Source organism: Eupeodes corollae, chromosome 3, assembly GCF_945859685.1.
Source record: "Eupeodes corollae chromosome 3, idEupCoro1.1, whole genome shotgun sequence".
Classification (NCBI taxonomy): Eukaryota; Metazoa; Arthropoda; class Insecta; order Diptera; family Syrphidae; genus Eupeodes; species Eupeodes corollae.
This window is the reverse complement of record NC_079149.1, coordinates 38,843,299-38,858,877: the sequence shown is the minus strand read 5'-3', so window position 1 is coordinate 38,858,877 and position 15,579 is coordinate 38,843,299. Positions and strand designations below refer to the sequence as shown.

The 15,579-nt window shown below is 31.9% G+C and overlaps 1 protein-coding gene across 3 annotated transcripts in view; it reads left to right on the top strand.

The window, feature by feature from the left end:
- Positions 1-14,871, top strand: part of LOC129949500 (tumor protein D54) — a 34,619-nt gene extending 19,748 nt beyond the window's left edge. For 2 of the 3 annotated variants that reach the window (XM_056061004.1, XM_056061002.1), the window contains 5 exons: positions 12,065-12,186; positions 12,256-12,416; positions 12,673-12,732; positions 13,423-13,585; positions 13,817-14,871. In XM_056061004.1, coding sequence (XP_055916979.1) covers positions 12,065-12,186; positions 12,256-12,416; positions 12,673-12,732; positions 13,423-13,585; positions 13,817-13,930 — 620 coding nt within the window. In that variant the 3' untranslated portion in view covers positions 13,931-14,871. The remainder of the gene's footprint in view (positions 1-12,064; positions 12,187-12,255; positions 12,417-12,672; positions 12,733-13,422; positions 13,586-13,816) is intronic. The other variant, XM_056061003.1, reaches the window with a different exon arrangement.
- Positions 14,872-15,579: the final 708 nt, after the last annotated feature.

The following is a 15,579-nucleotide window of genomic DNA, read 5'->3' as shown; positions in this document are numbered from 1 at the left end:
AGTGGTTTATTGGAACAAGGAGAAGAGTTTGAATCTGTAATATCTTCCAGAATATAAAAAGCTGAGAAAGAGTATAGGAGACAAGAAGGAGCCCAGAGGCACACCACCGTTAATTTTATGGATATCAATCAATACAATTTGTCTCGAGACCGAAAGATAATTTTTAACCAAATGAAAAAGAGATTATTCTGTACCAGAAGAACTCATTTTTCATGAATGAAATTTATGTCAAAATATATCAAATTTCTTTGACATATAAAGTGTTTTAATATTATTGTCTCCAAAACGGTGGGACTAACCATGAAATAAGAAAGCCGCATTGACAGGCCATGACAAGCGTTCGTTCCATCATCTTGAAAAGAAAGGGTATTGTGCAATTGCACCATAGTAAGGGGAGTAGGATGGTTACCTCTGCTTAGACTGAAAAAATAATTTATTTTATCCACTTGGAAAGAGACCTTGGGGGTCATTCCGTAGAACGATAATCGTTAGACGATAGCGTTTCGTCTCACTTCACGTAAGACGATAATCGTCAAAGTGATATCGTCAATCTATAGCTAATCAAATTGAAGTAAAAAAGTTTCGGTGTAGTTTAGTTATGTTACGAAAAGAAAATAAGAGTTAAAAAAAAAAAATACAATGAATTCGGTTATGAAGAAAATTAAGAGATGAATGGGGCCTTCTATCTATTCTAACCCATATGTAAGCATCTCTCCTAATTGTTGTTTAATAAATAAAACAATTGTAGTTTTGGAATTGCAAAAGAGGACTTTGTGATGTTATAAACAATAAATTTGTCAGACGGTTGTCGTTCTACATAATTAATGTACGAGTATATACCTTCAATATTAAAATTTGCTGTAACTATTGAAACTTTGGGGCAGAGGAACATTGGAATATTCGACAGGTAACGATTTTAGTATCGCTTTTGCACAAAGCACTAATCCAAAGTAGTTTTGGAAAGAAAATATATTTTTGAATCCAAGTTATGTTCCCTGTGGATAAAAATTCCTTCCTTCCCTTGGACAAAATTGGGTTGAAAAAGAAGTTTTTGACTGTAAAGAGTCGAAATGTTTTTCCTGAACACCGTTTAATTTTAATATATATGATTTAAAATATAACCAGCATAAGTGTTCATATATGCGTTTCGCCCCGGTGTAATGGTTGGGCTCATCAGAAGATGACCATTACACCTTGTCTTGACGCATATTTTCCTGAATAAACCGAGGTTCCATATAATCCGAGCTACATAGAGCAACTGCAAATTATAGTTGCTACAAGTCTTCAAAGAAAAAAAATTTATTACTGCAGCTGATTTACAAAAATCACAGACATTGAACACACATTTTGATATTATAGTTTTATCTTCGGCTGCAACAAATGAAAACACAAAAAGTGACAATAACAATAATGGCTGAATCACAAACACGCTTCAGCTTCGGTTTCGCCTGACGTTTACAAGTTCAGCCATAGGAATTCAATGCATGCTTTTACAATGGAGCTTCGACGTCACGTTTCGTTTGACAATCGTAAGGAAAAAAACATAATGTAACGTAATGTGACTCCAAACGAAAGCTCTAGTTCAATTATCTGAACATTTGCTTTGCCTGACAGCTCAACAGCTGTAAAAAAATGTCAACAAACAAAATATTTGCTCTTTGGAGGGATGAAATAATAAAAATGTCATTCAAAGCAACCTCAAAGCAAGCCAACCGTAACGTAGACGAAACCGAAGCTGAAGCGTGTTTGTGATTCAGCTCTAAACATCACAAAATAGTTTTATCTTTCGTTGAGTTAATTTTGACATTTCAGTCATGGAATAAGAGTATTTGGAAAATACTCAAAGAACTTATACTGAAAACGATTGAACGAGACGATAGTGATAAAGTTACGTGAAGCAAATTGTTGACGATATCGTTAATGATAATCGTTTTGACGATTATCGTTTCGGAAATTACGGAATGACTCACCTGTATAGTAGGTTAGATGGAAAAGTTACGCAACGGTTTTGCCAACGTAGAAGAATAATTCTTAAGAACAGCAGGAGCGATAGTTTCCTGGGCAATGTATTTGTGCTTATCTTAAAATGAAAATAAAGAATAAACAAATATTTTTACCGAAGATTTAAAGTTTAAAAAAAAAATGATTCTAATTAATTTTCCGCCACTGTAAATTTGAAACTTTCCTAAAATATGCATCTTGCGATGATAAGAAACATACAAGCGTTTAATTACATCTTCCACTGGAAAAGTTGGATGACTCAAGAACTTTTAAAACATGCTCTCTCTTTCCATCCTCAAAAGACGAAGATAATGATTAAAGTCGAAAAACGTTTATTATATAACGTGTTTGGTTTCTTTTGAGATTATTAATTTTGGCTGAAATAAAGCTAAGGAATATAATATGCCCTAAGGGCTGATGTCTTTAACCCGTATTCATAAATCTTGCTTAATCTACTCTGTACATAGGAAAGCCTTGGAATGTACTATATAGTATAATTTTTTATTTACAAAGCAATTTCAGTTTGATGTTCTCTTGATTTTTAAATTTCTTTCATTAATTTTTTTTCCTGAAATTCCTGTCCCATTTAAGCTTGAAAAGAAATCAAAACATTAACCTTTTGACCTACCCACCCTTTATACTCCTAAAGAGAAGGTAGGTACTTGGTGAACTTAGGATTTGTATTTGCTTTGTATACCTACAAAATATACATATGTATGTACATATGTATATAACTGGAGCGTATTTAAATCCTTCAAATAGGAACACATTATTAACGGTATTGTGGAAATGTTGATGTACTTAGAAACGTTAATTTATGTACTGTACATGTGTATTTACTCCACTTGATGCTTTAATATGTCCAATTAAACTCAAATGTTAATTGAATAAAAAGAAAAGAAGGAACGTAACTATTTTGTTTTTATTGCCTTTTTTATTTAATTTGAGTTTTATATTTATTCAATTGTGTTAATATGAAAAACGAAAACAAAATACATTTAAAATAAACAGTGCAAGCTCAGAGTTTGTCGGCCTTCAAATGGTAAAAATAATAAAAAAAATAAAGAGAAACAAACGTTTTGTGTTTCTTAACTAAGCTTCAGTTGTTTGTAGCTGATCGGTGTTCTAAAAGTTTGTTTGTAGATAAATCACGTTTTGTTTGCTTGGATTGATAAATAGCACATAAATCAGTGAATATGTGTTTGCATTCAATGAATTTTGTATATCACAAAACCCTTCTCATTTTTTCAATGCTTTTTTGTAAATGCATTAAATTGACAGTTTATGAAGTCATAACTGTAGCCATGCTATGTCAAATTTATCGCTTTTATTTAAAAAAGTAATGCGCAGGCTTTGATCTTATGGCCTACTTAATTGGTACTCTAAATTTAATAATATATTTTTAAAGTAATATATTTAGTACAATCCCGGAAGAGAAAGGTTATTTTATGACTCATTTTTGAGCTGTTAATTTAATTTTTCACCCAAAATTGAAAAATTGAGTTTGAATCCAATTGAATTTCAAAATTGTACATTGTAAAGCTGTATAAAATAGAGCGCTAAATGTTTTATGAAGTTTGGAATTTGATATTAATATTGAAAAGCAATCATTTAAATGGCTGCATCGGGAAGATTCTCACCAATCATTTTTAACCACTTTTCCGCACATTTCTACTATCTCGGTCATTGAGATGGCGGTGTATAATGAGTCAAGAGCTAGGCGATTATTTCAGTAAACATGGTATTTTGCATAAACCGCGCACAGAAATAAGCTTGTGGTGTCAAAGAGTTTTGGCTAAACAATAGGTCTTGTCCTGCCTTGAAAATGATCCCTGTAACAATGCTTAACTGTCATTAATCTGCTTTGCCACATTGAAATTCTAGGAAATTGTGAATCTAATGAACTCCCGTAAACGGTACAGTCACTTATTTTACAAAGCATAGCTAGGGCTTAAATATCCAGCTGAGACAAAGTATACGATTCTTAAAATCGCAGTTATTCCCCAAAGCTGGAAAACTGCGGCCATTCTTCCGATTTCCAAACCTAACAAAGATAAACTAACTCCAGATAGTTTCCGACCCATCTCTCTTCTCTTTTGTACCACTAAAATCCTCGAAAAAATTGTCGCAAAACTAATTATTTAGTATGCACAATCTTAAGCCTTAATCAATTTTAAGCCTAAATCAAGTAGCTTTTAAAACTAATCGTGGATGTACAGACGCCCTGCTTTTTATAGATGACTGTCTCTGGAGCACTGAGCTCCAAAAACCATGCATATTTACTCGCTCTAGACTTTGAAAAAGCATTCGACAGAATAGGAATATATTTAGTTCAAAAAACTCAAAGATTGGGGCGTTGGCCTTAATATTTTTAATTATGTTAAAGCATTTCGTACAAATAGAAAATTTTGTATAAAAACTAATAACTAGTATTCTGCTACATACAGACTGCGAAATGGAATACCTCAGGGTTCTTTTCTCTATTGTATTTCACAAGTCTTTAAAATACTGCCTCTATGCTGATGATGTATGTATATATCCTCTCTAAAAATCAAAATTTTATGGAAATCAAAAATTCACTCACAAATGCTCTTAATGACATTTTTGAATGGACAGTTTCTTCTGGAGCAAAACCTTCGTTACCAAAATGCATAGTCTTGTCGGGTCGGGTTCATAAAACCAATCTACCACCAAGCAGCAAGATGTAGTGTTGGCGCCTTCCGTACTACTCCCAACAAAAACATCTTGGCAGAGGCTGAGCTCCTTACTTTTGAAGAGCAAAGAGAAAAAATCAAATATAAACTTTATGCTTAACTGATATTTTCGTCGAACTCGATAATCGATGAAGGAGGCAACTTAACAATGAAAAGAAATTACAAGGCACCATCAGCCATTTTCACCATCCTTCAATCTGGTAACTCTGAATTTCCAAAACAAGAGTTGTTAAAAACGAAAAATTCTGCTCTACTGAAACCTCCTTGGCTCATCGAATCCAATTCCTTTATAATGAACCTCGCTCCTCAAAGGAAAACCCATATAAACGTTGAGATATATCGCAATATTTTTCTAAGGATTTCAGCTGAGCTCAAATCCAAAAACTGGAAATTCACTTTTACGGATTGGTCCAAAACCTTAGAGAACACAAGTTTTGCAATCAAATGAAGACGGCAGCACGATGCTTTGTGGATTACTTCCACAAACCGCATCCATTTTAACTGCTGAATCCTTTGCCATTTTTACTGCCATTCAAGAGGCTTTAAAAGAAGGAAATAAGCAGATTTGCAGACAGTATCTCTACAATTAAAGCTGTCAAAAATACCAACAACAATTCCACTAATCTCATCAACAACATCCGCTCCTTATTGATAAATTCAAACCAGCACATAGAACTAATGTGGACCCCTGGACACGTTGGCATCCGTGGCAAGCAAGTCACCAACCTACCTCTACAATATTTACCAAAAGAATGACCTTGTGAAGAACCTCACAAGAAAACTGACCAGCACCTAAGAAAACGAATGGAGAAGATACAATCACCACTATGTAGGAGTGAATCCAACTAAATAAAAACCTATATACCCTACAAACAGCGAAAAACCAAAAATAAAAAAACTATCCGACTCCGACTTGGCCATACCTCTAGCACCCACCTCCACCTCCTCATAAAAGAACCTCCTCCCATTTGTCATACCTGCAATACTACATCTGACTTCCAACACCTGATCCAAAACTGCAACAGAACTAAGCCTATCATAGAGAAAATTCTATGTAAATGGAAATGACATTATCCAAACACTGAGATACCCAAGTTTGTCAAATATAATTAAGATCAATGATATTCTCTTTGAAATTGAAACCATTATATAAATGTATATGTATAAAATTAATTATAGAGCGGTAGGCCTTTGCGGCTATAAGCTCAGTAATTTTATATTAGCATGTATATTAATAATAATAATATACCAATCGCTACATGTAAACTATTGCTTAATCCGGATACTGTTAAGTTATATATCATCAAGTGAAAAATATAAACTCCTGAGTTAGGTAAACCTAGATCTAAAACTCTGTAAGTGTCTAATATCATTAAGCTCGCTAATAGGTGTTATTACTGTAGACATGGAAGAGAAAGAAACAATTCCCCAACTTCTATACACTATCTCCGCTCTATTTCCAAAACGCGGGATTTACCTACACAGGAAAATTATTTCACTATAATGATCCAAGTCATCTCAAGCATGCAAACATCAGTAGTCTTTCAAGCTTCCTAAGGAGCTCCAATTGGTTTAATTGTGCCAAAATCCATTTAGCACTATGGGCCAACAGTTGGTCTTATCTTATTTAGTTGCTGACTTAAGCTTAACCTAACCATAAACGTGTGTCGGAGATCGGTCCCAACTAAAATCCACACCATAAGTGTATATTCGTAAACAAAACATGACAAAATTGTGCGGTGACAAGGACTAACACTAAAATAAATTGAACTAAATATACTTTATATGTTCTGAAGATAACAAAATTATACCTGCATAAGATGAACAACCAAACAGTTTTATGATATTAAAAGTAGCCAAGCAATTCATTACTCATATCTTATTAGATAATAGAATAAAGGATAACATTCCTATATTTTTAGCTCCAACTGTATGTACCTAAATTTTCAACAACATGAATCTTTAAACTTTGATTTCCTGAAAAGTATTGGTTTGGAATGGTATGAATCCAGTTAAAAGAGCAATTAACAGTAAATAAGAATGATCATGTTTCTAATTTCGTGTTTCTGTTCCAAGTTCATTGGTTCCGTATACTAGGTCAATAAAGTACTATTAGGGATGTTGCGAATATTCGCATCCGCAATTGCGGATTATTCGCAATAATTCCAACATCAGCATCCGCATCCGCATAAACTGATGCGGAGTTTTTTGCGGATGCGGATGTTTTTTAACGCTTTTTTTCAAATTCGAAAAAAAGCAACAGCCATGAATAATAAAAACGACCCTTTCACCCTCAGTAAACATTTTAAATTAAAAAATCTCGGTCCCAAATAGGCAACGACAAAAGCAACAACAAGTCATATGCAATGGTCACAGATTTGAAGATATAAAAGCTCTTCCTAAGTGGCCAGAGAACACAGTTTATTTTCATATATTAAGTGAAAAATTGATACAGAACATAAATGCCGCCACAGACAAAAAGCAGCATCTGGATCTATTTTAATTTAAATAAAAATGATCCTGACAAGTCCGAATCCAAAATATGTCGTTAAATATACTCACGAAAAAGACGCACGACTTCTTAGTTGAAAAACCACTTGAAGTCAAAGCACACAGAAGAGTTTGTTTTATTTTAGAGCGCCAACAATGAAAATCTTTAAAAAAAAAGAAAGAAGATGCAGGCATGTTACCGAAATAAAAAAAGACTAGAATTGGATAATAATCCACTCGATTGGTGGAAAGTCGATCAAACAGTCTTTAAAAGGCTCTCAAAAGTTGCGCTGAGGTATTTATCACTTCCAAAAGCCAGTGTTACCAGTGAACAACTATTTAGAGGAGCTGGATTAATATACAATCCACTAAGAAACATATTACAGTCTGAGAAGGCTGCATCTTGCTTTTTATTAAATATAACTCATCCGTTTTTTAATTTAATTGTTAAACGCAAAGATAATCAATACAATTTTCTATTATTTACGGACTTAAATTGTTTTTATGTAATAAATTTTAAAATTCGCATCCGCATTCGCATCTGCGAATGTGAGTCTCAAAAAATCAAAATTTGTACATCCGCAACAACCCTGATTACTATCAATAATGCTCCTCAATCAAACTACATAATTGTTTTTTTTTTTTGTTCAAGGTTTCCCAAATAAGGTTCAGTGACAGAGAATGTAGTACAACAACTGACTTGCTCAACCATTCTTTCCGAATAATAGAGTTATTTAAAAAAAAAAGAAAAAAAGTATTATTTTCAGTGTAGTTGATGTAACTTTCAGATGTGGCGCCATCCACCACTAGGCCAGAGACGCCTCATCATGCACTTTTATTTATCCCCCCACTTAAAAGTACTTTCCATATTCAACTCTCCTCAGTCCATTTGAAACCTCTAAAAAAATCTCTAAACTTCATTGGGTGCATTTTCAATTAAGAGATTACTCATTTCGAATCGAATTCAATAGCAAATATGACCCACATTAACGTTTGTACCTAATTTGAAAGCCACTCTTTTTTCAGTTCATATCAAGGTGGATAAACTTTTCAAAAAATAAAAAAAAAATATATTTGATTTAATCACTGAGCCATTTTTGTTTGCTGAATCATCAGTCATCCTCATCGTACCAACAATTCCAACATTACCATTACCATCACCATTGTCATGAACTCTGGCGTATGAGTCTCTTACATTCTGGAATTGAATTTGAAAGGAGAAAGTCTTTATTGTTTCTCTGTTTGTTGTTTTGTTGTTTCTGTTTTTGAATGGCACGTTCCCAACCCAACTTCTTTTGCACGTTCGTTATACCCTCTTTTGGAGTACATACTCGAAGATATGAGTGTCCTCATATTTCAATATTATTGCATGGAAATTATTCGCATATAGAAAACATAATATTGTTTCGCTGAAGTAATTAACTAAATTGTTTTTATTTTCTTCTTATTTCTTTTATATGCTGCTGTGCAACAAATGAAGATTGTAAGTAAACAACAATTGGAATTCAATTAATTTGTAAATAGCAATTTCATGGGAGATTAGTTCGATAAGTAATCGAACAATCATAATATACTCGTACCTAGTTGAGGGTGGTATGAATATTTTATTTGAATTGATTTCGGGGTAAAAATTAGTCGCTTGATGGCTGGTTTGGATGTGCCACAGTATTTATAACGTTACAATGGTGGCAATTATTTTTTGAATGTTTTGTGTACTGATCGAAATTCCGGTTGATGTTGAACATTTGCAACTATCACCGCCTATAAAAAAAACGAAATTTGTGTATTTAAAAGTTGTTCTAATCCTTATTATTGATTTAGACTTTTTTATGTGTCACCTTACTGTTCATAATCTTAAAGCACTGATCTACAAATGCACTGCTTTTACAAAAACAGTAATGATTTCAGCTGTGCAAAACATTTGCAACTTGTTGCCATTTCTCTTTTCGTCTCATTTTGATAACGGTTAAACTTGTTTTGTTAAGTTAGTTTTAGCCAGGACTTGATCGATAAAACGGTTTTTTAAGATAAATTATATTCACGAATGAACTATTTGTAAAATCATCAAATGTGAAAATCTGTTACCTATGCCATTATAGAGTAGGAAGGCTTTTATGTACCACAGCAAAAGATGATTTAAAAATAACGAATTTCTTCCGATGAATCCCCACGACACCATTAAGGGAAGCTAAAATTGAACTTAGGTTACACATTGACGCCACGTACTGCAGGCCGGATTGCGTGGTTTTCAGATACCAAAAGAGTCGTTTATTTAAAAAAAAAATTTGAAAGCTTGTTTGGCTTTGTCAAAAACTCATCTCAATTGGAGTCCTCAAAAATGGGAAACGTTCTTGTTTTCTGACGAATCAAAGTTTAATATACACGGATCGGGTAGAAAACTACATGTCAGGAAAGCAAGGGGTGATATGCGATAGATATTCCGAAATACACTAAATGGACCGTCAAACATGGAGGTGGTTTAATTTTGGTCTTGGGCTGCTTCTCTGGCCAAGAAATCGAGCCAATTCGACAAGTGGAGGGCATAATAAAGTCTGAAGACTGTGTAGACACCATGCTGCCGTATGCCTATCCAACAATTATAACGTAATATCAAACAAGTTTAGAAAACTGTAGAAAGAATTTTGATTTTCTAAACAATTTTTTTTATGAAAAATCTTGGAGGTTCTAGTTGCAAATATTTTGAACAGTACTCTATATGTCGACTGAAAAGAGTGTTCGAAAACAAAAAAGTGACAGTAAACAGTTTCAATGGTGAAATTATTCGTTTTTAACCAATTCCAAAAGGTTTTTAAAAGTTGTACATATTATATTGAGTTTATGAAACGTAAAAAAATAATGCGGAAGTTACCATTGCATTGCCGGCCTTTGTAAAATAAAGATTTAAAAGTTAAAGAGAATTACTTTCCTCAGATTAATTTGGAATTTGAGCGCGTAAACATTAAGCTAATATTTTGTTTCCGCATCCAATCCGCATTTTATGTCCAAGTCCTATCCTTGACCCCCTTCGCTAAAACAACAAAAGTTGATCGTGTTCGGAGCGCTTTTGTTTTGCAATAAGCGTACATGTGGACTTAAGGAATGTGTAAAATAGTCTTTGGTAAAAAAGGCGAACTTTGTAATGAAAGTAATAAGCTTGGAAGTTATTTTCTCTTTCCTCTTAGCGTTTCTTACAACAATTGTTGTAAAATCTAAATAATTTCCAGAGACTTCTATACTTTTTCCCCTCTATCTTAAAAATGGTTGCATTTGTCTGTATAAAATGGAGATAATCACAAAAAGCGATTATCGCGGCCTTTGATCTTCAATAACTCATTGCGCAGACACGAGATTTTATGGGACTTTTAACACTCTTTAGTCGAGTTTCCAGCTTACGTTTTCTTATTCCGAAATAAAATTCGTATTTCACTGGACTAAAAATACTGAAAACAAATAAAAGACATGGAATTATTCGTCATTGTGAAAACGATGAATTAAAATTAGAGAATTTTTGAAGACTCAATTATTCGAAAATGTGAGTACTGGTAGAACCATCGTTTTGTAAAGCAGCAACTTAGAAGTTATGGTAAGATTTGTGGATTTAAAAAGCCATGACAGACTATAGAAGGCTCTGTTGGCTTTTGGCAACCACCCGCAGCTTTTTTCTTCTTGTATATTGTTATTGGCTGCTTCTATTGACCCAAGATATTAAAGTATTGCACTACTTTCATGGTTCTCTACCTTAATTTTTAGCCAACTTTTCTTGTCTTAGTTGACCGCAGCTTTGTACTGTGTTTTTCCTTTACTGTACAGCTCCAGATTTCGTGCTAACTCCTCCATCTGTATGAAGAAATCGCCTACAGCTTGTTAGGTTTTCCCGTTGATGTGGTTTTCGTCAGTGTTAGACAGTATCTGGCTGAAACTAGTGAAGATGGTCTGACTTCTTTTCGTGCTAAATTTAAGTATTATTTTTTTCAACGCCAAATTTAAAACTATACCTTATCGGTGCCCAAGGTTCATGTTGTTTGGTCTGGATAGCAGTCAAGCTATTTTAGCTTGGCTTATTAATTTTGTCATGGTAAACCTGCATAGTGGAGTCAATTTGGTTGGGATGACGAATTCTCTCATGGCTATCGTACGCGGTCTATAATTAGATGATAATTTGCAATAATACATTCTAAAAATATGTTAATACATCGCCTACCTAAGGGTACAAATCGGATTGGTCGTTGATTTGCCTTGGATAAAGCCACACTGATATTGCTCGATGTTTCACTGTATGTGGCTGTCAGTTTTTGTAGGATAAAGGAGAATATTTTCTGGAGGTACTCAAGAACTTAATACTATCTTTTCGCCATTTCTTCATACTCCCATATGTGCGCTATAATTCTATGAATTGTTTGATATGAAGCTGAGCTGGCCGGCCATATTCGAAAGCTTGGTTGATAAGCCATCGGCTCCCTGGGCTTTGTTTTGATCGGTCTTCTTCTCGAAGTGATGGAACCCCCACTTCTTCAGTGAGCTGACAGTTTAGCAATTCAATGAAAATTCAAAGCGAGGTAAAATTTAACAAAATATATTTTTTGTAGGAAATTGAATTGCAGAAGTAAGAATATTGTGACAAAATAATAAGGTTACTTTTGTAGGGTGTTAAATTCTGAGAAAACATCTTAACTGAAAAGAATGTATTGTATGTATGTAGAATGATTAGTTCCCTTAATTCGAATTCGGCACTCGGATATTCCTTACAATTTTTAACTTTTCTTTGTAAGCTTTAATTTTTCATTGTGTCATAACTACCTTTTCCCATTTAAGCTAGCTTTAACCTTGTATTTATTTTTTTTTATTTTTAACAATTACAGATAATACACAAAAAATGTCAGAGCCAGCTTCCCCAGCATCTGTTGCATCAGCAGATATTGCCGCGGAATTTGCTGCTCTTACCGTTGAAGAACAAGAACAACAAAGAGCTCAATGGACTCAGGTATATTTTAGAATCTAAAAAAAAACGTAACTCTTATTTGTATATAAATGTCTTCTTTTTTGTTAAAAGGAACTCGCTCAAGTTGAAGAAGAAATTAACACTCTTCGTACAGTGTTAGCATCAAAGAGTAGACTTGCTTCAGATCTTAAGCGTAAATTGGGTATTACTGTGTGGAAAGAGCTTACCGATGACATGAATTCAGGAATTAAATCTGTCAAAGAAAGTTCTGTGTAAGTAAAAATTCACTAACATATCTACAAATATAAATATATGTTATTATTTAAGTAAATGTTTAATTAAAAAAAATAAAGAAAAAACAAAACAGGTGATTGAAACACTTTAACTGTAGATTATAATATTCATGCTGCACCGTTAATACTTTGCATTTTTATTTTATGTATTTTAAATGTTAGTTGTATTAATTTATGATTTTGATTTAATTTTCTTTTTAATTATTTATTTATTTATTACAAAAATCATTTTAAGTTACCAAACTGTTGAGAAAAATGTGGAAAATATTGCTAAGGCTGTTCATGATGCTCCACTGTAAGTAAAAAAAAAATTAAACAAAAACAATACCAAACTACTAAATTCAAAGCAGCTAACTTTTTTAAGTGTCTTCTATCTACACTTACTCACAAAATTCCTTCTTGTTTGTTTTTGCTTGAGATTTCAAATTCTACTAAAAGAAAACTTACTTTTATGTGTTTTAATTTTATGTCAACATCACAAACTTTACTAACGAAAATTAATATTAAAAATATTTTCCAACACTAACATGGGTTCACTTTAAAACAATAAAACTACTTTTTTCTTAATATTTTGGTTCTATTGGAATATCACAATCAAATTATTGCAGTTTCTTTCTTTGTCCTTTGTTTATAAACAATATTTCTCTTTCGCTGATCGACAATCGCCAATATCTAAGTGCAATGTGATATAAATATGATAAACACCAAAGGAGCATTTTATCAATCAACACCGTCTCTAATTCATAAGTAATTTGTAGCGTTTTTTTGTGTGTAAAATTGTCTCGCTTGGTTAAATATATAGAGTGCTGTAAATGTCGTGTTAATATAACCCCATCCACAGATGCCCATCGATGTTATTCTACTTGTACTACCTACTTACTAAAATGGTGTTCTTATGAAAATGAAAATAATGTTTAATGAAAAAAGAAACTTAATAATCAACATTTTTTTCTTTGAAATTATTCTCTGCTCATTTCAAATTTAGCTACCAACGCACAGAATCGGTATTCAAATCGACAGCTGAGAAGACAACGTCTATATTTGGGGACATCACAAGTGGCATTACATCTAAATTGTCCCAAATGAAGAATTCCGAATCGATGCGTTCGATTGAAGAGCGTGTTGGTTCGGCCTATGGCAATGTCAAAGTAAGTCTATTAAATACTCCGAAAGATAAAAAAATAAAAATTGAAAAAATCAATCTGACAGCGGCATCAATCAAAATTTAATTTTATCTACAATTTGATGTAAAAATTGTTAATACATTTTTTGTTTTAATTTTTAATATTTCATTATCGGTTTTTGTTTTATTATTGAAACTATTTTTACTTTTTATTTGTGAAACTCTAAATATTACAAAACAATAATCGTTATTTTAGACAAAAGTAACAACATCCCGATCGGGTTCGATTGCAAGTTTCAACGATGACTTACACGACAATAACACATCATCGGGATTGAACTCACCTACAAATTCACAAGGAAAACAATAAAAATAGAATAAAACCTACAACAACAACAACAATAACTAAAAACAACAATCTTAAAATTAAAAATAAAAACAACACCAATAATTATTAGCACCAACCAATCAATCAACCAACCAACCAACCAACCAACCAACAACCATATTATCCCCTATTCAAGAACAATAAATTATTCTTTTCATTTAAATACATAAATTAAAATAGTAAACAAAAATAATCATAACAACAACAAATATTGCAAGTGATAACGGCGATTTGAAGAATGTAATATTTTGTTTTAATTTTTTTAGTTATACGTACATAATTTTTTGAATTTTCTTATTTTGTTTTTATTCTATTGCTTGAGTTTATATGAAAATTTATATTAATAAAAAAAAATAATAATAATAATTTATACAAAAATCAAAACTATTATAAATGTACTACAAGCTGAAAACAATAAATGTTAGTTCTTGAAATATGTGTGTAACTTATAGCTTCAGAAAAATAATAAATGTTTTAAAATGTTGGCTACTACTACTAAATGAAATGCAAAAAATAAAGTTATAAGGCTTTAATATGCAAATGAAAAAATAAAAGTTGTAAATAAATATAAAACTATGAGGAGTTCAACAAAATAAATCGACTCAGCAACGATGCGATGATGGTGAGGAGGAGAAGGAAGAGAAGACGGCATTCTTATTCTATTATTATGTGACATTAAAAGGGAAAATTAGAAATCTGTGTTAGCTTTTTGTGGAGTCTTGTAATCAAGATACAAATAAAAATAATTTCTTGCATTTTTTTACTTAATATTTTCTTTTTCTTTTTTAATTGTTTTGATTTATATTTAAAATAAAACTTTTTTAAAAATTGTATTTGTATAAATATTTTTTGTTTTTGGTGGATTAAGCATCATTACTTGCCCTTTCCTTTGATATTGTGACCATTAGAATAACAAAAGAAAATTTAATCAAAATATTAAAATTGAATCATGTCCATTTAAACTTAACACAAAAAAAGACATTCATTTTGTTTTTCTTTATACAATGCACACAATTTTGAAAAAAAAAACAAAAAAAACAAAATAATCTAAAATAAAAAAAAAACTTTTACTTAAAACAAAATTTCATCGATTTAAAATTATTCGCCTCTGAATGTAATGTAACAATAAAAAAATAACGTGTAACAATTAGATAAGTAAATGTGACACTTTTTTATTTGTAATAATTTTGAAAGAAATCAATTATGATGAAATGCATTAATAAAACAATACAAATATATATTTTTTTGCCTATATGATGTTACATTTATAAAAAAAATATTTTCATTCATAATAAAAAGAAAACATAATAAAAATACACGACTTTAATATATTTTACAACTATCCGGGGTATTTTCTTGACGCTCAGGTAAATTAAATGGCTTCATGTTTGATTTTCTTAATCCTTAGCTAAATTTTAAAACATTTGAGAAACCAGTGGTAACTGTGGATGTTAAATTGAAACATGCATTTCTTTTCTTTACAAAACATTAGCATTAAATATGCCGGTTGGATTATATGTAACTTTTTTCAATTAATTTCAAGAATACGACGAATACACCATGATTGTTTCTTTTGATATTTGTTTAGTGTTGGAAAAATGAAAATTTAGAAATAAAAATGATAAACTAAA